This window comes from Lemur catta, chromosome 5, assembly GCF_020740605.2.
Source record: "Lemur catta isolate mLemCat1 chromosome 5, mLemCat1.pri, whole genome shotgun sequence".
NCBI classification, from domain to species: domain Eukaryota; kingdom Metazoa; phylum Chordata; class Mammalia; order Primates; family Lemuridae; genus Lemur; species Lemur catta.
The window spans coordinates 74,639,733-74,663,100 of record NC_059132.1 but is presented as its reverse complement, the minus strand read 5'-3'; the positions used below and the strand labels follow the sequence as shown (position 1 = coordinate 74,663,100).

At 38.7% G+C, this 23,368-nt stretch overlaps 1 protein-coding gene across 1 annotated transcript in view; it reads right to left on the bottom strand.

Moving 5' to 3' along the window:
• The window catches only part of FHIP1A (FHF complex subunit HOOK interacting protein 1A), a 217,068-nt gene that overhangs the window by 26,185 nt on the left and 167,515 nt on the right, over nucleotides 1-23,368 (bottom strand). Inside the window, exon 8 of the mRNA XM_045552111.1 lies at nucleotides 8,207-8,374. Coding sequence (XP_045408067.1) covers nucleotides 8,207-8,374 — 168 coding nt within the window. The remainder of the gene's footprint in view (nucleotides 1-8,206; nucleotides 8,375-23,368) is intronic.

The following is a 23,368-nucleotide window of genomic DNA, read 5'->3' as shown; positions in this document are numbered from 1 at the left end:
ATCCATTTTGAGTTAATTTTTGTATGTGGTGTAACATAAGGGTTCAGCTTTATTATTTTGCATGTGGATATCTAACTGTGACAGCACCATTTATTAAAAAGACTATTCTTTCTCCCATGGAAAGGGCTTGAAACCTTGTTGAAAATCCACTGACCGAGATACATGGGGTTATTTTGGGACTTTCAATTGTACTCCATTGATCTGTATATCTATCCTTATACCAGTACCACACTGTTTTGATTACTGCAGCTTTGTAGCAAGTTTTGAAACTAGAAAGTGTGAGTTCTCCAACTTTGTTTTTTCAAGTTTGTTTTGGCTATTCTGGGTTCCTTGCATTTCCACATGAATTTTAGAATCAGCTTGTCTATTTTAACAAAGAGGCTAGCTAGCAGTTTTACAGGGAATGCATTGAATCTGCAAATCAATTAGGGGAGTATTCCTACATTAACAATATTAAGTCTTCTGATGTACGAACATGGGATGTTTTCCCATTTGTTTAGGTTGCCTTTAATCTCTTTCAACAATGTTTCGTAGTTTTCACAGCGTAAGTTTTGCACTTCTTTTGTGAAATTTACTCCTAAGTATTTTATTCTTCTTGATGCTATTGTAAATGGGATTTTATTAATTTGATTTTTGGACTGTTCCCTGTTACTGTATAGAAATACAATTGATTTTTGTACATTTACCTTATAACCTGCAATCTTTCCAAACTTATTAATTCTAATAGTTTTTAGTGCATTCCTTAGTTGTCTACATCTACATGTAGATAATACGTAAACCATGTCACCCACAAATACAGATGGTTTTGCTTTGAATATGGATTTTTAAATTTCATTTTCTTCTTTAATTGCCCTGGCTAGAACTTCAAGCACTATGTTGAACAGAACTGGTGCGAGCAGATATCTTATCTTATTCCTTTTATTAGGGGAAAAGCTTTGTTCACCATTAAGTATGATGTTAGCACTGACTTTTTCATAGATGCCCTTTATCAGATAGCTAGGAAGTTCTCTTCTATTCCTAGTTTATTGAGTATGTTTATCATGAAGCAGTGATGAATTCTGTCAAAAGCTTTTTCTCTGTCTACTCAGATAATCATTTGATAATTTTTCTTTATCCTGTTGCTATGATGTATTAACTGATTTTCAGATTTTAAACCAGCTTTGCAATCTTGGGTTGATAAATCCCACTTGATCATGGTGTATAATCCTTTCTATATATTCTAGATTCCATTTGCTAGTGTTTTATTGAGGATTTTTGTGTCTATATTCATAACAGATGTTAGTCTGTAGTTTTCTTTTCTTGTGATATCTCTGCCTGGTTTGGAATTAGGATAACACTGGGCTCGTAGAATGAGCTGGGAAGTATTTCCTCCTCTTCTATTTTTTAGAAGATTTTCTGAAGAATTGGTATTAATTATTCTTTTTTAAAAAATGTGATTAAAAAACACATTTAAGTGTACAATTCAGTAGTGTTAAGTACATTCCCATTGTTGCTCAACAGGTCTCTAAAACATTTACATCTACAGCAGTCCCCAACCTTTTTGGCACCAGGGACCAGTTTCATGGAAGACAATTTTTCCATGGATGACGGGGCGGGGGAGGGGGGCGTGGTTTCAGGATGATTCAAGCACATTACAATTATTGTGCAGTCAAACCTCTCTGCTAATGATAATCTGTACTTGCAGCCACTCCCCAAAGCTAGCATCACCACCTGAGCTCCACCTCAGCTCATTAGGCATTAGATTCTCATAAGAAGCAGGCAACCTAAATCTCTCACATGTGCAGTTTACAGTAGGGGTTCGTGCTCCTATGAGAATCTAATGCCTTGCTGATCTGACAGGAGGCGGAGCTTATACAGTGACGCGAGCAATGGGGAGCAGTTGTAAATACAGATGAAGCTTCTTTTGTTTGCCACTTACCTCCTGCTGTGCAGCCCAGCTCCTAACAGGCCATGGAGGGGTACTAGTCCGCAGCCCAGGGGTTGAGGACCACAGTCTTACAAAACAGAAACTCAATAACCACTGAACACAACTCCACATTTTCCCTATCACCCAGTCCTTGGCAACCAACATTTTACTTTGTGTAAGCTTGACTTTAGACACCTCACTTCAGTGGAATCATACAGTTTGTCTTTTTGTGACTGGCTTATTTCACTTAGCATAATATCCTCAAAGTTCATCCATGCTGTGATGCATGTGAAAAGATTTCCTTCTTTTTTAAGGTTAAATAATATTCCATTGTATGTATATATCACATTTTCTTTATGCATTCATTCACTGATGGACATCTAGGTTGCTTCAACCTCTTGGCTACTGAATAATGCTGCAATGAATGTGAGTGTATAAATACTTCTTCAAGATTCTGCTTTCAGTTCCTTTAGATATATACCTAGAAGTGAGATTGCCAGATCATATGGTAATTCTATTTTCCACTTTTTGAGGACCCTCCATACTGTTTCCATAGCAACTGTACCATCCTACATTTCCACAAACAGGACACAGAGCTTCCAATTTCTCCACATTCTCACCAACACTTACTTTCTTCTGCTTTTTTTGATAGTGGCCACCCCAAGGGTATGAGGTATCTCATTGTGGTTTTGATTTGGACTTCCCTAATGATTGGTGATCTTAAGCATCTTTTCATATGCTTTTTGGCCTTTGTATATCTTCTTTGGAGAAATGTCTATTCAGATCATTTGCCCCTTTTTTTAAACAGATCATTTGGGGTTCTTTGGTTGTTGTTGAGTTACAGGAGTTTGTATACATTCTGGATATTAACCCCTATCAGATATATGACTTGTAAATATTTTCTCCCATTCTATAGTTGCCTTTTCATTTTGTTGATTGTTTCCTTTGATGTACCACAGTTTTTAAGTTTGATATACCCTCATCTGTCTATTCTTGCCTGTGATTTTGGTGTCATATCCAAGATATTATTATAAAATCCACTGTCACGAAGTTCTTTCTCTATGTTTTCTTCTAGGATTTTTATGGTTTTAGGTTTTACATTTAAGTCTTTGGTCAATTTTGAGTTAATTTTGCATATGATGTAGGGTAACGGTTCAACTTCATTCTTTTGCATGTGGAGATCCAGTTTTCTCAGAGACTGTCCTTTCCTCATTGTGTGGTCTTGGCACCCTTGTTGACAATCATTTGACCACAGTATGAGGGCTCATTTCTAGGCTCTCTAATCTGCTTCACTGGTCTATGTGTCTCTCTTTATGCTAGCACCACACTGTTTTGATTACTATAGCTTTGTAATATGTTTGGAAATCAGGAAGTGTGAACCCTCCAAGTTTTTTCCTCTTTTTCAAGATTGTTTTGGCTATTCAGGGTCCCTTGGCAATGCATATTCATGTTAGGGTTTTTTTTTTTTCTATTTCTGCCAAAAAAAAAATACCACTGGGATTTTATAGGTATTGTACTGAATCTGTAGATTGCTTTGGGTAGTATGGACATTTAAGTAAGTCTTTCAATCCATGAACATGGAATGTCTTCCCATTTATTTGTTCTTCTTTCATTTCTTTCAGCAATATTTGGTAGTTTTCAGTGTACAAATCTTTCACCTCCTTAGTTAAGTTCATTATTAAGTATTTTATTCTTTCTTTTTTTTTTTTTTTTTTTTTTTTTTGAGAAAAGGCCTCACTCTGTTGCCCAGTCTAGAGTGCCATAGCTCACAGCCTAGCTCACAGCAACCTCAAACTCCTGGGCTCACATGATTCTCCCACCTCAGCCTCCTAAGTAGTTGGGACTACAGGCATGTACCACTGCACCCAGCTAATTTTTCTATTTTTAGTAGAGATGGGATCTCGCTCTTGCGCAGGCTGGTCTTGAACTCCTGACCTCAAGCAATCCTCCTGCCTCAGCCTCCCAGAGTGCTAGGTTTATAGGCATGAGCCACCACACCCGGCCAAGTATTTTATTCTTTTTGATGCTATTGTAAATAGTTTTTCTTAATTTCTTTTTCTAATTGTTCATTGTTAGTATATAGAAGTGATTTTTGTGTGTTGATTTTGTATCCTGCAACTTTACTGAATTCATTTATGAGTTCTAATAGTTTTTTGGTGGCGTCTTCAGGGTTTTCTGTATGTATGATCATGTTGTCTGCAAACAGGGATAATTTAATTTCTTCCTTTCTAATTTGGATGCCTTCTATTTTTTTCTCTTGTCTAATTGCTCTGGCCAGGACTTCCAAATGGGCATCCTAACCTTGTTCCTAATGTCAGAGAAAAAGCTTTCAGTCTTTTACCGCTGAGTATGATGCTAGCTGTGGGCTTTCATACACGGCCTTTACTATGTTGAAGTTGTTTCCTCCTATTTCTAGTTTGTTGTGACTGTTTTTATCATGAAAGGATGTTTAATTTTGTCAACGGTTTTTTCTGCATCAATTGGGATGACCATGGCGGGGGGGGTTTCTTCATTCTGTTAATGTGGCATATTACATTGACTGATTTTCATATGTTGAACCATCTTTGCATCCTAGGACTAAATCCCACTTAGTCATGGTTTACAATCCTTCTCGTGTTGTTGAATTCTGTTTGCTAGCATTTTATCATTTCTGCAACAATTTTCATCAGGGATACTGGTCTCTAGTTTTCTTTTCTTGTAGTCTTTGTCTAGCTTCCTTATGAGGGTACTGCTAGCCTCATAAAATGAGTTTGGAAATGTTCCCTGATATTTAATGCTCTAGGAGTTTGAGAAGGATTGGTATTCATTCTTCATTAAATGTTTGGTAGAATTCTCCAGTGAAGTCATCTGGTCTTGGGCTTTTCTTTGTTGAGTGATTTTTGATTACTGTCCTTACTAGATGTAAGTCTGTTCAGATTTTTAAAATTCCTTCATGATTAAGTCATGGTGCATTGTATGTTTCTAAGAATTTATCCATTTCTTCTAGGTTATCCAATTAGTTGCTGTGTAATTGTTCATAGTGTTCTCTTATAATCCTTTTTTAAATTTCTGTGGCATAAGTTATAATGTCCCCTCTCTCATTTCCGATTTTAGTTGAGTCTTCTCTTTTATTTACTCTAGCTAAGGATTTATCAATTTTGTTGATTTTTTTTCCAAAAAACTCTTAGTTTCATTGATTTTTTCTATTGTTTTCTCTATTCTCTATTGTTTCTTTTTCTCTGATCTTATTTCCTTTCTTCTGCCAACTTTGAGTTTAATTTATCCTTCTTTTTCTAGTTCCTTGAGACATAAAGTTAGGCTGTTGTTTTGAGATCTTCTCTTTTAATGTAAGTGTTTACAGGTTCCTTCTTAGTACTGCTTTCACTGCATCTCATAAGTTTTAGTATGTTGTGCTTTCATTTTCATTCATCTCAAGATATTTTCCAAATTCCTGGTGATTTCTTCTTTGGTCCAATGGTTTTTAAGGGCATGTTGTTTAATTTACACATATTTGTGGATTTTTCCAGTTTCCCTTCTCCTACTATAGTTTCTTTCCATTGCAGTCAGAAAAAAATCTTTGTATGCTTTTAATCTTTGTAAATTTGTTAAGCCTTATTTTGTGATCTAACATGTGGTCTATCCTAGAGAATGTTCCATGTGCACTTGGAGAAGAATGTATATTCTGCTGTTGCTGGGTAGAGTGTTCTATATACGTCTGTTAGGGCCAGTTGGTTTACAGTGTTGTTCAAATCCTCTGTTTCCTTATTCATCGTCTGTCTAATTGTTCCATCCATTATTGAAAACAGGGCATTGAAGTCTGCTATTGTGCAACTGTCTATTTCTTGCTTTAGTTCTGTCAATGTTCGCTTCATATATTTGCTTTATAACATATATATATATGTTATGTGCATATTTACAATTATTATATCTTCCTGGTGAATTGACCCTTTCATATTATATAATGTCCTGTGTGTCTCTTGTGTCCTTTGTTTCTTTATCTCAAAGTCTATTTTTTAAATATAAGTATGGCCACTTTTGTTCTCTTTTAGTTACTATTTGCATGGAATATCTTATTCCATCTTTTGACTTCCAGCCTATGTGTATGTTCTTAGATCAAAAGTGAGTCTCTTGTAGACAATATATACTTGGATCTTGTTCTTTTATCCATTTAGCCAATTTTTGTCTTTTGATTAGGATGTTTAATCCATTTACATTTAAAATAATTACTGATAGGGAAGGACTTACTATTGCCATTTTGTTGATTGTCTTCTGTATATCCTGTGGCTATTTTGTTCCTCTTTTCCCAAAGAAAAGACAGAAGATAGGAGGGAAAGTTCACTCTTCTTGTTCCCTCCTAAGAGAAAAATGGGTAGTTAGGAGTTTTCTCCTGAACTTGCCACACTGTGTAGGGGAGAGGGAGTGGCTAGGACAGATAACATGCCACCAATTTTCCCACCCACTTCAATATGTCTCTTCTTGGCTTCATGTTGCAACCTCTTAACTGTTTTTTGTAGTTCTTACAAAGGCAATTTGGTCCACAAATTTTTGATAAGTCAGTGTCTCTGTGAGGAAATGAGGGCCTGGGGCTTCCTATTCCACCATCTTGCTGACATTACTTTTTAATTTTTCTTTAAATGTTTGATAGAATTCACTAGTGAGGCAATCTGGGCTTTTCTTTGTGGGTAGTTTTTTAAACTACTATTTTAATCTCTTGGCTTGTTATAGATCTATTCAGATTTTCCATTTCTTCCTTAATCAGTTTCAGAAGTTTGTATCTTTCTAAAATTTGTCTATTTCATCTAAGTTATCCTTTGGCATACAGTTGTTCATAGTACTCCCTTGTAATTGCTGTTATTTCTGTAAGGTTGATAGTATTTTCCCCCTTTTTCATCACTGATTTTAGAAATTTGAGTTTCCTCTCTTCTTGGTCAGTCTAAATAAAGGTTTGTCAATCTTTTCAAAAAACCAACTTTTGGTTTTGTTTATTTTCTCTATTGTTTTTCCATTTTCTATTTCATTAATTTTTGCTCTTATCCTTATTATTTTCTTCTTTCTGCCTGCTTTAAGGGTGCTTTTCTTCTTCCAGTGTGTTAAAGTAGAAGATTAGCTTACTGATTTGAGATCTTTCTTCACTTTTAAAGCATATGTCTACATATTTCCCTCTAAACAATGCTTTCACTACATCTCATAAGCTTTGGTATATGTCTTCATTCACATTCATATCAACGTAAATTCTCCTTTCCTTGGTGAATTCTTCTTTGATCTACTCATTATTTAGGAGTGTGCTGTTTACTTCCCATATATTTGTGAATTTCCCAAATTTCTTTCTGCCAATAAGTTTTAATTTCAATCCACTGTAATCAGAGAATATACTTTGCATGATTTCAATCCTTTTAAATTCACTGAGGCTTGTTATATGGCATAGCATATGGTCTGTCTTGGAAAATATTCCATGTACATTTGAGGAGAATGTGTATTCTATTGCTATTAGCTGGAATGTTACGTGAATATTTTCTCTGGTATAACATTTTAATCTCTTTAATCATTTTTTACTTTTTTATTTTCTATTTTTTAGTTATTTTCTTAGTGGTTGCTCTGGTCTTCCAATATACATTTTAACTTACTGGCATTTACTTCAAATTCATACTAAATTAGTTCCAGTGAAATACAGAATATTATTCCCACATAGCTCTATTCCCTCTTTCCCCTCTTTCTGTGATTGCTGTTGTACATATTATATCTATATATCTATACTGTAACATCTATATATACGTTACAAACTCAATGATAAATTATCAAATTATCATTCTTCTGCTTTTAAAACAATAATTACAACTAAATAGAGAAGCTTTTGGGAAGGAAAATTTTCAGAGTTAATCAGAGCTCCATGCTAAAGAGTAACCACCTAAATTCACAACTTCCCAGACTTCAATTTCAAAATAGTCATGGACAGAAATAAGGATCTCTAATGCCCAGACTTGATACACTCTGGTTCCTTGAGTTTACCTGCACATAAGCCCATATGTTTCCCTGCATCTCACCTCCTCAGAAGTACATTCTGCTAGTTCTACAGAAGTGCCAATACTAATTGAGAAAAATGTCCTATGAAAGGCATTAAGTGCCACCTCTCTGACAGAAGGATTCCTGATAGCAAAACACATTATTCAGTTCATCTTGACCCAAATAGAAAGAAACATAATGGTTGTAGGAAAAAAACAAGGAAAAGAGAGCAAAAGTGATATTTGTAATTTCATTCCAAAAACAAACACTCCTGAAATCTGTTCTGAGTTGTCATTTCCTCTCCTCTGAGGCTCTTCTTACCCGAAATGGGGTGTTGATTCGGCTGGTAAGAGTGTCTAGAATGTGGACGTTCTCATGCTGGTGCAATAGGATAAAACGAAGGAAGATCTCAAGTAGTGCTGGCTCGGAGATGCTACGCAGGAAAAGGTCCAGATATGCAGTTGTGGTCATGACCTCCTCCACAGTCACCTGGGACCAACGACAGAGTGAGCACAGGTGAGCATCCTTTCGATGCTGTGATACATGCCTCCCCAACGGCCCCCAGCCTCACCACAGTGACCCCATCAAGGCAAGAATACGCCTTCCATGAAAACACACTTCGGAGGTTCATCTGAAGCCCATAACCTATTCGCATTCCACAACGCCTCATGCTGCTTCCACCCTTTAGTTCAGTAAGGGGAAAGAAAAGGCATAAAGAAGCAATTCAAGTGTTCTGACAACTCTAACCATCAAATGCAGTTCAAATGCCATAAAGATTTTAGTGTGTAATCAAAAATGGGGGAAAAAAAGATAATGGGAAGTATTTACACGGTTAGTAAAGGATTAATTAGAAAACTCAGTATAACTTGTTTCATTATTAGTCATTCAATAAACATTTATTGGGATCTGCTATGTACAAGGAACTGGAAACATAAGATTATATTTTATGTCTAGGAAGATGGGCTATAACAAGCAAAATGATAATATAATAAATTGCAAAGAGGTACAGACACAAAGTGCTACAGATGTTCAGATGTGTTTCTGGAGAGTTGCAAGGTAATTTTTTATAACTGAATAATATACATAATGTGTTATTTATAAAGTACTCGAAGAGCTTACTGCTTAAAAGGCAACTGTGACTTTTTTATAATACAAATTAATATTTTCTATGTGGTGTGATTTTCCCATGCAGTAAAATGTCAATCTTTCAGTGAATAAGACTCTGAAGAGTCAAGTTTTTTAAAGAGCTGAGGACTTGATGCTTAAAGCATCAAAATTTTAATCTTAAATATTTTGATTGGGAATATTTTAAGAGTTAGTATATAATTCTTTGTCCTCCTAAAAGCAGAATATACCATCTCTTGATGAATAGAGGTCATCCCCAGGGTCATCAATTGCCCTACTCAAGCATATATACAGAAACACCCACACCTGAATGCATAAAAATTACCAGAGAAATAGTTCAAACTTTCATATTCCAATACCACACCCTAGAAATCCTAAAAATCCCTTTGCCATGAGTAAAATGCACTTGATCCTAAATGAAACAGATGGTGATACTTTTTGAGTGACTTTATCTTCTCTTTTCCATTTTTTCCATCTTTTTTCTTACTCCCTTGAAAAGTGTTAGCTGTCACTTTATCATACCATTACTGGCCCATTCCTTTTATACTGTATTCCTCTTACACCTTTTAATTTTCTGTTTTCAAAATCCACAGATCAGCTTGGAAACCACGTGTCCAGATCTGATACATAAGTGTACATAAGCCCCGAGTGGATGCATCTGTGCCTAAAGGCTTGGTGATTTCTATTTTGTCTACATAAATTACTCTTTAGAAGGTCTTTGTGCTCAGCTACATTCTAGATAGATGAGTCCAGGTGGATAAGATATTACCAAATCAGTTTGTCTGTCTTCTTTATTCTAAGCAAGACATGCTTATACAGTATAGTTGAATCCACTCTCTCAGAATCTACTGGGAAGTCATTCAGCAGTGCCCTGATCTTTTTAATTCTTCCGAATCCTCTACATGTGTCTTGAAGGCCCCAGACAGTAGGGACATTTTTTTATAAAGCCCTCTAAAGTAACTGATGTCACCAAATATAGCTAAGGGGAAAATGATTCACAATGACCCCAAGCACATAGCTCCATTAGCTCACATCCGCTCTACTGCTGCAACCTTGGGGTCCTGTAGCAGAAACTCAACCCAAAATGATTTAGGCAAAAGTCTAATTCCCCCAAAATCTTGGTCAGTAGAAAAAAGTAGTGTAGCAATTCCAAATGGGCCATGTGTGTAGTTTCTGTAATACCACATTTTTAATTTACCTATTGAGCACTGCTGAACTGGCATGTCACAGAATTCCAGCCTTTGTACCAATAATGCAGCATCAGCTTTTCCCCCCTCAAATTACACATGACCTTAATAAGCTCAAAAGCACAGCAATAAACTCCTTAGAATATAAGTCTTAGTCTTTGGGGGCTAACATGAAAGAAAGGCATTAGTACCTATTGTTTACTACTCTAAGGCTGGATAAATGAAAAGATTTTATTCTTTTTAGAAATCAAAGCTGTCATTTATAAGCTAAGAGGATTTAAGAAAGCACTTGGAGGGGCAGCATTTACATAAATGCTATAAATATTAAAAACTCAATTCCATTAAGCATCAAGTTGCAAATTTGTTGTAAATCGAGGTCATATTCACCTTAAACTAATACCCAAACCAGGGAAATCTGGTTCCCTTTTCTTTTCATTTTTTCCCTCCACCATATCCTCAGAGCCTTTAGAAGCCTTTTATCCCAGAAAATCTTTTCCTGCCCCATTACCTTACTTTCAGAAACTTCCTCTAATCCCCCCAAATAGGCAACCCTCTTAATGAGGATGAGACCAGAGCCTAAGTGTGATCACTTGAAAGCTAACAATAAACCACCAGAGGAAGATGCTCTGCTGTACAGAATGTAAAACAAAATCTTCTGCTAATGCCCCAAAGAAGCAGCATTAGCAAGATAGGAAAGTAGCATCCTCTTCATGTTCCAATTATGAAGGACAATTAGCTACTAATGTAGATGAGAACTTTTGTCTTATAGATGACTATCAATATTTATTTATCTTGTCCTATAATTGCAGGTAGCTACAAATTTACATAGAAATACTAACAGAAACAGTAAAGGAGCTTCTACTTTACTATCAATACACAATAATAAAGTTTAAGGATACTAAAGCTTAAGAATGTTATTTCATACTAAAGGTAGACCACAATGACTAAAATAACCTGAAGAAAACTCAGTTTCCACAAACAATTATCCTTGACAAAGTAAGGACAACCGTGACTATGAAGAATAGATTTGCATAGGCACTCTTATGTGCTTATTTTTGAGCCCAAGTTCTAGGATGGAGCCCTGACTCAGGTACTTGATTTTACTGCTGTCGAGTCCAGTTTAGTCGATCTTTTGAAATAAGTCTTTCTTTGCCCACCTTCTCCACCTCCCTCTAGCCCTTGCCTGGGTCCTCTCATGCCAAGCGCCTTCACCAATCCCTTAAATTGTTGTTTTTGAAACTATGGCTTGAGACCCAAGAGTGGGTACTGAATTCAATTTATTGGTTCATTAATGGTTTAGACCAAATTCAAATACAAAATATCAGAATACACCACACGCAGTAAGGGCAAGTACTGTTTTGTGAAACTTCTATGTATTTTATTTAAAAATATATAATGTAATAAATATATATGTGCTTTGCTTGCACATCCAGTAAATAAACACATGCAAATGTATAAAATACATTTCTGACCATGAGCTGCAGTCAAAAACATCTGAAAAGCACTACAGGAGCACAATTCGCAATCATCCATGCCATCCTTTCACTCAGCAGTTCTCGTCACCACTTCCCTATCCTCCAGGCTGTAACTCAGCATGGTCTGGCCTGGAACAAGTACACGCATAGTTGAGATCAGTTTTCTGAACAGGATGGCATATGAATCTACAGTCAATCTATTCCTTTTTATCTTAGCCTAAGAGCTTCAAAAGTGTGAGATTTTGTTAAATTAGAATTTCAAGCTTCTCAGAAATAGACAAAATGGACAGTTTGTTTTCTTTTAAAAAGGGGGTGGGTGGGAAGGGAGGAGGTGACACCATGTGTCACATTCCACTTCTATAAAGTCAAAACTCTATTTAAAAAAAAAAAAAAAAGATTAAGACCAGAACCAAGCCCAGCCATCATGCCCACAATTGCGGCAGCACATTAACTTAATGTGTAGCGTAGGAGTGAAATTGAGCATATAGACATCCTGACCTTTCTGTAATCAGCTCTAGTTGGGCAATTCCATTTGCATCTAAATTAGCACCAGAATCCTCCCTCTAATGTCAGCTTTATGTGTGTCCTGAAAAATAAATTTTCCACCTGCTAATTGTTTCTTTGTGATCTAGTCACACTGGAGCAAACAGATGGATCCTACCTTCTGTCACTCAGGCAGGTGGCAGGCAGGGGTCAGGTGCCTGTGGCACCCTCTCAGAGTTAGGAGCCACCCATCCTTGGCTTGTCCTCTGAAACCAGAGGAGAAAAGTAGCCAAGTGCTGGTTCATCTGGGTCACTTGTGAGGCCTCAGCCCCAGTGGCTCCAACCAGAGCGAGGAACACACCAACTGAAAGCAGCAGAGGGGAATGGAATGATGGGGCTAGAGCACATGAAACTGGAATGAAAGGGTGTCTACAGGGAACACAGCTACAATCCTGCCCACTGCTGCCAGACAGAGACAAGCCAACAGACAGGCAGGAGGCACGTCCACTGCCGGGGACAGCAGCTGGATGGGCTCTTCACAGCCGTCTTCGTTCTCCAAGGACACAAAGCACCAAGAAGAACATTCAAGTACAGAAGGGAAGACAGACACCCTGGTTCTCAGCGAGCGCTCTACTGTTTCAGCCAAAAATTCAGGACAGAAAACGTTCAATTATTCAAGATCTGAAAATAGTCTGCAGCTGATGATTCTGGCTCCCTCCCTCCGGCTCCCCTCGTGCCTCCCTTCTGCTCCTCGACCTCCAGGCCGCACGCTGCACTGATAGCACTGCCAGGGGCGGGCTGGGAGGTGCGTGGAGGTGACATCCAGAGTCAGCAAGCTTGCCTAGTTATTCCTGAAATATTTGAGGAAGAAGGAAATGAACTTGATGGCTACAATGAGGACTTCAGCAACATATTTGGAGGAAAATGTGCTAAAAATAAAAGCTGGTCTCTGCCCTTTTTTTTTTACCAGCATTGCTTCAAAGGATCTGTAATATATTAAATACATCAGTATAATAAACATATACCCCCTGGGAGAAAAGGAAAGCAGTGAGCAAATGGCTTTTCAGGATCCTTCCAGACTCTGAATGCTGATACACCTTTTCATCTCCCCAGAGTTAGGTGAGGCTGTGGAGTCGGGGGAGAACCAGGCGCCAGAAACAAACCTGGGAGGCAGTGCCACTTGTGCCACAGGACAAGGGCACTGCCTTCATGGCCACGTAGCTTCCTTCTGAGCACTGCTCCCATGAGGCATGCTCTCAATGCACTCAACTGGCCCAAATTTGAGGTATGTTAATAAACACTGTTCAGGCCGGGCGCGGTGGCTCACGCCTGTAATCCTAGCCCTCTGGGAGGCCAAGGCAGGCGGATCGCTCGAGGTCAGGAGTTCGAGACCAGCCTGAGCGAGACTTCGTCTCTACTAAAAATAGAAATAAAAAAATTATCTGGACAACTAAAAATATATGTAGAAAAAATTAGTTGGCCATGGTGGCGCATGCCTGTAGTCCCAGCTACTCAGGAGGCTGAGGCAGTAGGATCGCTTGAGCCCAGGAGTTTGAGGTTGCTGTGAGCTAGGCTGACGCCACGGCACTCACTCTAGCCCAGGCAACAAAGTGAGACTTTGTCTCAAAAAAAAAAAACAACAACACTGTTCTTATTGTCTATACCTCCTCCTAAGTACAACTCTATTATCTGGGCTTTGGTTGATGCTTTTTCCCTGTTTCCCATTTTGTTCTCAGTGTGCCGATTACCTTCTCTTGAATCTTGTCAACTGTTATGGATGCTGCACTTTTGGGGTTCCTAACTGTTCCTAAACTTCCTGCACTGGCAACATAGCAGGAATGGTCCTATTCAACACACATTTGTTAAGCTCACGTGAAAGCTTTGCACTAGGTATTGGGGAGAGAAAGATGAACGAAACACAGTGCTTTCCTGTTGTAAGCGAGAAGCCAAAAGCATTAGGAAATTCTAATTAAGTCTATACCAGGAATTACAGAGTAATGTGAGCCTTGCAGATAATACGTTTACCAGCATTCAGTAGAAAATGAGGTTTTGAGGAAAAGAGCAGGAGGTAATGGAGAGTGGTTTTCAGAAAGAGCACAGGCTTTGGAACTGGACAAACTGGAGTTCAAATGCTAGTATTTATTGCCTGTGTGGCCTTGATTGCGTTAGGTAATCTCTCTGAGCCTGTTCCCTCCTCTGTAAAATGAGGATAATCCACTGTCTCTGGAAGTATTGAGAGGATTAAAGATGATGTGCATAAATCTCAACACACAGAAGGGACTCAGTAAAGGATGGCTATTATTTTCTGATTTGGGTCAGCAATTTAAAATAAGCCAAACTGAGACAAAAAAGAACCAGGAAGCGGGTGGGGGTTGGTTAAAAAAAAAAAAATGTACCTGCCTGTGTTGGTGGTAAAAAAAAAAAAAAAAAAAAAATGCCTGTCTGTATATTTTGGCACTTGGGGGAGAGAAAAGAACAATAGTCCTTACAGAAAATGAGCGTCTCTTCTATTTCCACACCCAAACCCCTGTGCCCAATTTCCCCCAGGCATTTTGCAGAATCTGGAGATACTGAGGTGGCCACAAGGGATGGGCTAGGACAGCCCCCAAAAGTGTGTCCTAGGAGGGGCTGGACTTAAAGAGGGGGCACTGGAACTCTCTAAAACATTTTTCTTTCTGTATTTGCCAATGTTAGCCAGTTTAAACCTCATTCTAACCCCACAAGACCAGTTGGCTAATATTTGAGAATAGAAATAAAGACGTCACTGCCAACAGAAATGGCCCTATGTCCAATGGGCCTATGCTACAACTAGGGTTGGCCAAGTTGAAGTGTCACTGTCCTCATAACAGCAAAAATTTTTTTCTCTTGCCCATCATAAACCTCTCTCCTTGGAGGATTCAGCAAATGGTTATATGTAAAGCCTCCTCTTCCATACTATGCGTGCATAACTTGTACCCTACAACTTCATTATGATATAATTTATCAGAGTATAATTAATATATGATCCATTATATTTGAACCTCATCCAATAGAGTTTAGCTATTGAAATACCCCCAATATCACATTACAAAGGTATTTCATAGAATGGCTCTGAGGTCAGAATTAACAAGGAAATTTGGGGGCATTTTAGCTCAGAAGCAAAGATCTGAAGAGTATTCCAAAGATCACTTGACTCCTCCCTTTCCTGTTTACTAATTGCTCCAGAAAGAATCTTCCTTTTTGTTCAAATTTCTTGGTTGCAACTGAAATAATAATAAAAGCAACATCATTGACCAGTTCTTGAGCACTTGTTATGTAACTAAGGACTATTCTAAGCATATTGTTTCCGTGCTTTGAATCCATACTATCTTAGAGAATTGACTCCAGACGACCTAAGCAGAAAAGATACTTACTGAAAGGGTATGTCAAACAAAACACCAGAAGGCTGGAGAAACAGGCTTAGAAAGGAAAGGAGGTCTGATGCCAGGTAGCCAAAACATGAATACACACTACACCCTCCTTCCAAACTCAGACAGAGATTACAAAGCTTCCTTTGTCTACACAGCGCAAAGCTCGCAATCTTTTGAATCAGAAGAAAGCATTCCTCATTATAAAGCTGATTCCAACAGCTGTAATTTAAATTGTACCTTATTCTGCCCTCATTTTAAGAAGCAGCAATAGAGGAACGCTATTCCCCAAAACTCCACTTTCTTTCCTATTCTGGAATTCTTATTAAACACCTCAGCATCCCCTTTTCTAGGCTAAGTCAATTCCCTTTCTCAGTTTTTTAAATTTTTTTATCCACCCTTTAAGATTACAAACTTACTGCAGAAATAACGATGTCTGACCTGCGGTGTGAATTCTCAAAGGACCTGGTATACCGTCAAGTACTCAAAGAGTAATCAATAAATGTGTCAGGATGGAAACAAGCAGCACTGTTACTTATAAAAACACTGGGTTTTCATGGCCCATGTTGGGGATGCCTTCCTTAGCAGGGTAGTTAGATTAATTTTATAATACTTGAACAGCAGGGAAAATTTTCCATTTATAGTGAATAACATTTCATTGAAAATACAGAGCCATCATGCCTTTTGAATTACAGCAATGTAGAAAACCAACCCACTGGCAAAAAAAAAAAAAAAGAAGAAGAAGAAAAAGAAGAAGAAATGCTTCCTCAGGCTCCCCCCTATTTCTCCTCCTGATTAATAAGACAGTTCTATTGGATTCTGATGAGACTGATTTTAAACCTAAGAGCAGAGGGGAAAGGGTTCACGGGCCAGGGTCCCAACCAGCAGCTTCTATGGAGTGAAGTGCCTGAGAATTACAGGAAGGTGGCATCTAATGCCTGCCACCTCTCCCCACCACCACCACCAACTCAATATGCCTGCTGGGTTAAACGTATCATTTGACTCAACCAGCATAACCAACACATCACTGTATTCTAATATAGTGATAAGGGTGCTAGCCACTTTCTTTTGATACACTTGTTTACTGCATATTCATGGAGTGCTTTGTATGTGTACAATCTGTTAGCAGCTGAAGATACATAAAACAAGTATAAGAAACATCTGTCCCTGAAGGAACTTACAGTAGTTGGCTGATAAAGCTCACCTGATGAGACAAGTGCTAAGCTGTGTGGTCCGTGTGAAAGTTCAGTGGCAGTTCAGGGCTGAGAGGAATCAGTGTGCTTAAGCGCAAGGCTTTCGCTCAATGTGGGACTTATATTAGGACTTAACAGATGAATATGCTTTGGATGAACAGACAAGAAGTGGAGAGGATAATCCAACAGTAACACAGGAACAAGAATGGACTATACAGAGGACGATGGGGACACTGATTGGACTTCAGATTTTCATGGGAACATCAGGAGGGGAAGGAAGGTTAACAGGCAAGCATGGACCAGATGGGAGGTTTTCAAAACCAAGTGAAGGAGTCTGGATTATCTTCTGTAGGTAGTAGGGCCTGTAATAGGTTCTTGGCTGTGGGAGTGACATTTAAACCACCCTCATTTGTTTTTTAAATATCAATTACTACTTCCAAATTTGCTAGAACTTAGAAAGGTTGAATTTTTGTAGACCTGGTAGAGAAAAGTGAAGTCTACAATCCTCACATGTCCTCCCACATGCAGGATCTCCTGACAGAGCACTTCTGGGCTCCCTCTGCCTCCCTCAGTAACTCTTCCCCAAGAGACGAGGAATAATTTACCATTTTGATGAGCCTGGGGTTGAGTCTGTGCCTCTCTCTTTTCTCCTGGGAGCCAGGCTTCTAGCAGAAAGTACACATTCTTCTCTGTTCTTCCACACCACAAATTCTGTGGTGTGTCTGAACGAGTGTCTAATTCTGGGGCTAAATATTAGTAAATCTTGCCCACAGGTATAGACCCCTTTTTCTAGCAACAGTTTCACTGGTAATAAAGGTGCTGTTTTGGTCTTCCATCTGCCTCATTTTTCATATTTCTCAACTCGTAAGAACTTAGATGGGGAGGATAGCCCTTTATACCTCAATCAAACTATACTGACTTTTCTGAAACTGTATTACAGGTCCCTCAGCTATGCAAATTCAGTTTACACTGATTCACATAAATGCTTTACACTCCAGGCCGAGTGCTTCAATGAAATGGAACTATACTCCAGACACTGCCAACTTATGGCAAATGACAATGGTGGCATCAAGACAAACTCACAGCAACACTTAGGCAATCCTAACAGGGAACCCTGTACAGCTGCGGTCCCCAGCTCCTGGGCCTTGGACGGGTACCAGTCCGTGGCTTGTTAAGATCTAGGCTACACAGCAGGAGATGAGCGGCAGGTGAGTGAGTGAAGTTGCATCTGCATTAGCTACTCCCCATCGCTCACCATCCCTGCCCCTGCACCCCCAGTCTGTGGAAAAACTGTTGTCCATGTAACCGGTCCCTGGTGCCAAAAAGGTGGGGGACTGCTGCTGTACAGCAATTCCAAATTGATGGCTGTTGTATTAACTGGGACCCCACCACTCTCTAATCGCCCTTTCTGGCATCTCTTCTCAGCTTCCCAGTGGTCCAACCTTTTCTGGATGTCCAAAGCCCACACCAACTTCTTGGAAATATCCAGTTAGCTGGGCCTCAACATAGATTTGTCTGCCAAAACCATTTTCGATTCCAAGCTGATGAATCAAATGATTCTTTTTTTTTTTTTTGTTAGCCAGGTGTGGTGGTGCACATCTGTAGTCCCAGCTACTCAGGAGGCTGAGGCAGGAGGGTCACTTGAGCCCTATATATAGCCATATACAACTCATTTAATCCTCATAACAATTCCATAAGGTAGGGATTATTATTACCATTATTGATGATTCTTAAAATAATGGTAAAAAGTGCAGATCCAAGACTGAAACAGGATCCACACTGTTCACCTCTCACAAAAATGCACACTTCTCATCTCTGACAATAATCACCTCAAACAAAAGACATCAAGGCCCTTATTAGGGTTCTCATCTTACAGATAAGAAAATTGAGGCTCCAAAGCACATAGTAAGTGGCAGGGGCCAAATTCAAACCCAGGTCTACCTGATAACAAATTTCATGTTCTTTACACTATTGTGAGAAGAAGCCAAGACTAGAATTCTAACAATGTCCTGGCATTCTTGTCCCCTGCCCTCTGAAAACAGAGCAGAAATCCTTTGAAATTGAATCTCTGTATCAACCATTTGACCATGGAGTCAAAAGCACTGTCTCCCACTATAAAAGCTCAACCTATAGCATTTTAGAGGATTTTCACTCACTCCCTGCCCTTTTACCACCCTACCATGCCTCCTCCAACCAATTCAGCCACATCTGTCAGAAGAAAGCTGTTCTCACGGGTAGATCAAGACTTTGCTCCAGAAAACATCTTCCCCAAAGAGCTCACTGAGGACCCTACTCCTGGAAACTACAGAGAGAGGTGAAATTCATCATTAAACCAACATGAAAAAAAAATGCTTTATGTGAGACAGCCACTTTCCTACTGTCACTGGGACAAGGGCCAACAACATAGAATCAAAGCCATCAGATGAGGACAATTATAATAATACATTAAGCTGCCACTCACAGAAGCATTAACTCTGGCCCTCACTGCTCCTGGCAATCCCTGAAAGTACTCAGGTCCCACAAACCTGGGTCACGCACCAGGACTGACTCCACCAGCACCTCCAAGAGATGTAAAAATGGAGTCATTTAGACACAATGATAACTTCACTACTCTAATCACAACACAGCACAATTCCTGCTTCCTGGCCCCTAGGCGAATACTGGTTATCAAATATGGATCTCCAATGTTCAAATAATTTAAAACCCATAAAGTAAACACATGATACTACAAAACTTGATTTGCAATCCAGTGATTCATGACACATTTTTAAGAATATCTTATGGCAGTGGTTCTCAACTCTGGTTCCATGTTATTAGAATCACCTGGGGAGCTATTAAAACATACCCATGCTCATGCTCCATCCTGATCCAGGTAAATCAAAATTTCCAGGGGTAGAGCTGGGCACCCCTTGCTGATTCTGACTTGCAGCAGGGTGTGAACCACTATCACAAAGCCTCCTGGACATTATGACCATCAAGTACTATACTACAGGTGCTAAGGTGCCATTTATTATAAGATATTTCAGCTGACTAACAAAAGCTTTTTTAACAGCTGGTTTTTGCTGAGCAGTACTCTATAAAGATAACCAACCACACTCTTTTCAAAGAAAACTCAAGCCCAGGAGGTGAACGGGCATTTCAGATCATGGGGCAAAGTCACTGGTGAGAACTCTCAGCCTGTACTCTGCCCAGTCAGGCATCAAGTTATCCTGCTTGACAGATACCATCTTCAACCACCTGCCACATGAGATAAATATTTTCCAGAGCTTGTAAATAGATTTAAAATTTCCACTGAAGGAAAACAAAGGAGTAACTTGAAAGCTTCCAAAATTTCACTATCTAATTGGGTAGTAGAATACTGTACATTGTTGAATAAGTTAATTGTCCAAGTGAGCACTAGAGAATTTCCCAGGAATAATAGGATTTGACTAATTCCCAACGATGATGGGAAGGCCCATTACAGAAGAGCTAATGTTTTGAATTAATGAGTAAAAGAATCCAAACACTGGTTGAAAAAAATGAGGTTGATAATATCACCCACTTCCTAACCCTTATTCCCCCATTAAAAAGAAGCAGCACAGTCAATAATACGCTTTGTTTTTAGTGCTGTGAAGTACAGAGTGACCCTGCCACATTCTCGTGATACAAACAAAGGGTTCCATGTGAGAAACTGCAGACTTATTAAAATATTGTTCCTTTCTTCTTTTTAAAGTAGGGCCACCAAAAAATTAAACCTGAGAGCCTCTTCTTAGATCCACTAGATGGTGCAAGCTCTCCTTTTGAGCAGACTTTCCAGGAAGAAAGGACATTAAAAAATTATTATGGGTGCACCCAAGCAGCCCATGTATTACACAGGAGCCTTGAGAGGAAGGGGATTTGTTATCCGAGAAATCTTTCCATTTTTCAATTAACAAAAGCATAAGAATTTTTTTAAATTCTGCTTTGGGAGCTCAGGAGTTAAACATAGGCCATGGAAGAAATCATGGAACTAGGATTTACTTCAAAGGGTGCTAATGGAAAGAGATGATATGGAAGCCTGGAGATCTGGAGATCTGGGTTTGGTCCAAGCTTGACCAGTATCAGCTGTGTGAGTATAAGCAACCCACTTAACCTCTCTGGTCTTTAATGCCTTTGTCTGAAAAATGAGGAGTTAGGACTAGATAATCTCTGGAATTATGTCTAACACTAAAAATTTACAAGTGTATATAACATGATATTTTTCTACCTCCAATTTTCTCCCTCCATTTGCATTTGGCAAGAACTATAAACACAAAGGACATATTTCATGAAATCCATCCAGTCTACGAAATTTTTAAAAACTGAGATGATATTAATTCATTTACCCAAAAACTGAGATACTAATTCATTTACTGAGAAACACTTATGATAGAGCACGTACTGGGTGCCAAGCATTAGACTGACACTGTGCCAGGCAAGAAGGACACTGAGACAGATGTGCTCCTCTATGTGCTCACTTCTTCTCCTCCATGCAATTGAATGGATTTATTTCAAAGCTCCAAATCTCTAAATTCTGACAAACAGAACACTATCTTCAAAGAAAAAGACTAAACAGTTAAAAAATACTAGTTATATTTAAGCATTTAACATAAATATAAATACTACACATGCTTAGTCAGATAGTCTGATGTCTTGATAAACAACCATGGCAATGATATATTGCCAATTATTTTTAACTTGATGTCTCATGGGCAACTCAAACAAAAAACAGTAAAGAAAAGTTTGCCTATCCTACAAAGTCATTTCTACATACGGAGAGCACATTTTAAATGTGATTCTTGGAGCCATCACCAATTCTTCAATAATATTTTTGGTTCACGTTTCATAAAATATCTACATCTTCCTTCATAGTTTTCCAGCAATATCTATCTCAAATCTGGTTCCCTTTTGGACTTCAACAAGAATTAAGAGTTATCCCACTTTCAGCAACAGCCATCTCTCACCAATCCCAAACACCACCCCCCACAAAGTACCTCACTCTTTTCCCACTCCACGCCACCCGAGTGCCAGGTCACATCAACTCATCAACCTGACTCCACCCCCACAACGCTATACTATTCAATCTCTTTCTCCTGTCACTCCCTCACATTTGCTACACACACATACACAGACATACTCACACTTCTACCTAGTGGCCATATCTATGTCCACACATTAACTTATTTACTCAAGAGATACATCATAACACCTACTATGTACACAGCAAAGTACTAGATATGCTATTATAATATTTTCTCAATGAAAAAATGAATAAATAAACATGTATGGTCCCTCATGGTAGGAGAGGTAAGACATAACAAACCCATAATGATCACACAAGGTAACCTTTAGGTGCCACGTGGGTGATACCAGACAAACTCTGGAGAAGTGAAGAGTGATTGCCTATGCCTGGATTACCAGAAAGAGTTTCAGAAGGAGGTGGCGTGTGGTTTGGACACTGGAGGATGAGAAAGATTAAGGTAAGCATAGTTGGAAGAGAAGGGGATCTCAAGTGGAAGAAAGCACAGGCATTTAACTAGAAGGCTTAATTCACACCTAGGGCATAGAAACTGGTCCAGGATAGCTGGAGAAGTGAGTCTGTGGAGAGGGAAATAGAAGGAAGTTTGGGATTAGCCTAGGAAAACATTCAAATAGTTGGGTTCTACCAAGTCTACATCTCTGAGTTATTTCTCCTAGTACCTTGATTTATATAGTTCTCTACCTACCACCTCTTGGCAGTATGCCAAATCTTACAAATTACAGATCAATAAAATAGCTGTTTGGTCATCTATAACTATGATTTTTCCAACAAGTATATAACAATAAAAACAAAAACAGTAATATGAGTTAACACATATATTAATACTTATTATGTGCCAGGAACCACTTTAAAGTATTAACTCACTTAATCCTCACAAATCCTACAGAGTAAAGCACTCTTATTATCATCCCTATTTTACAAATGAGAAAGATGTCTCAGAGAGGTTAAGTGTTCTACCAAAGGCATACGGCTAGCAAGTGGCAGTGGAGGGAGACCAACCCTGGTAGTCTGACTGTAAAGTCCACATCATATTAAATCCTGTGCAAAGAACTTACTTACTAGATATCACTACATCTAGGTTTATGGCAATGAATAAATTCGCCTTCCTCTTTGCTCTCTATTTTAAGTCTATTTACTTAGGCCAGAGCTTTTATTTATTTGTGGTTTTTATTTTGGCACAGCATTAAATACAGCATGACAAGGATGCCCCAAGACACCATGAAGTTGGCTGTGGGCCAAGGTGATGATATCATGGATCCCATGGCCAACTAGTTCACTACTTGTTCTATGACTATGGAAAATGAGAGGAAAGATTTGGGCTTCTGTGCACAGAACAACATCCCCAGCTCTCAGATAAACACATGCCATGTGCCCTACATGGAGGCTCCGTGTCTACAAAACATTCAAAGATGCAGTGCTTAATTAGGGGGAAACTCAACACAAGACCTCAGATATTAATTACAAGATTTTATTTTGGAAAAAAAAAAGAAGTGAATGTTCTAATAGCTTCTATTATAATCTATTTCCACATTCTTAGAGGCTTTCCACAACAAACGTTAGCCATTTCTTTATGTTCCACAACTGGTCCACAAGTGA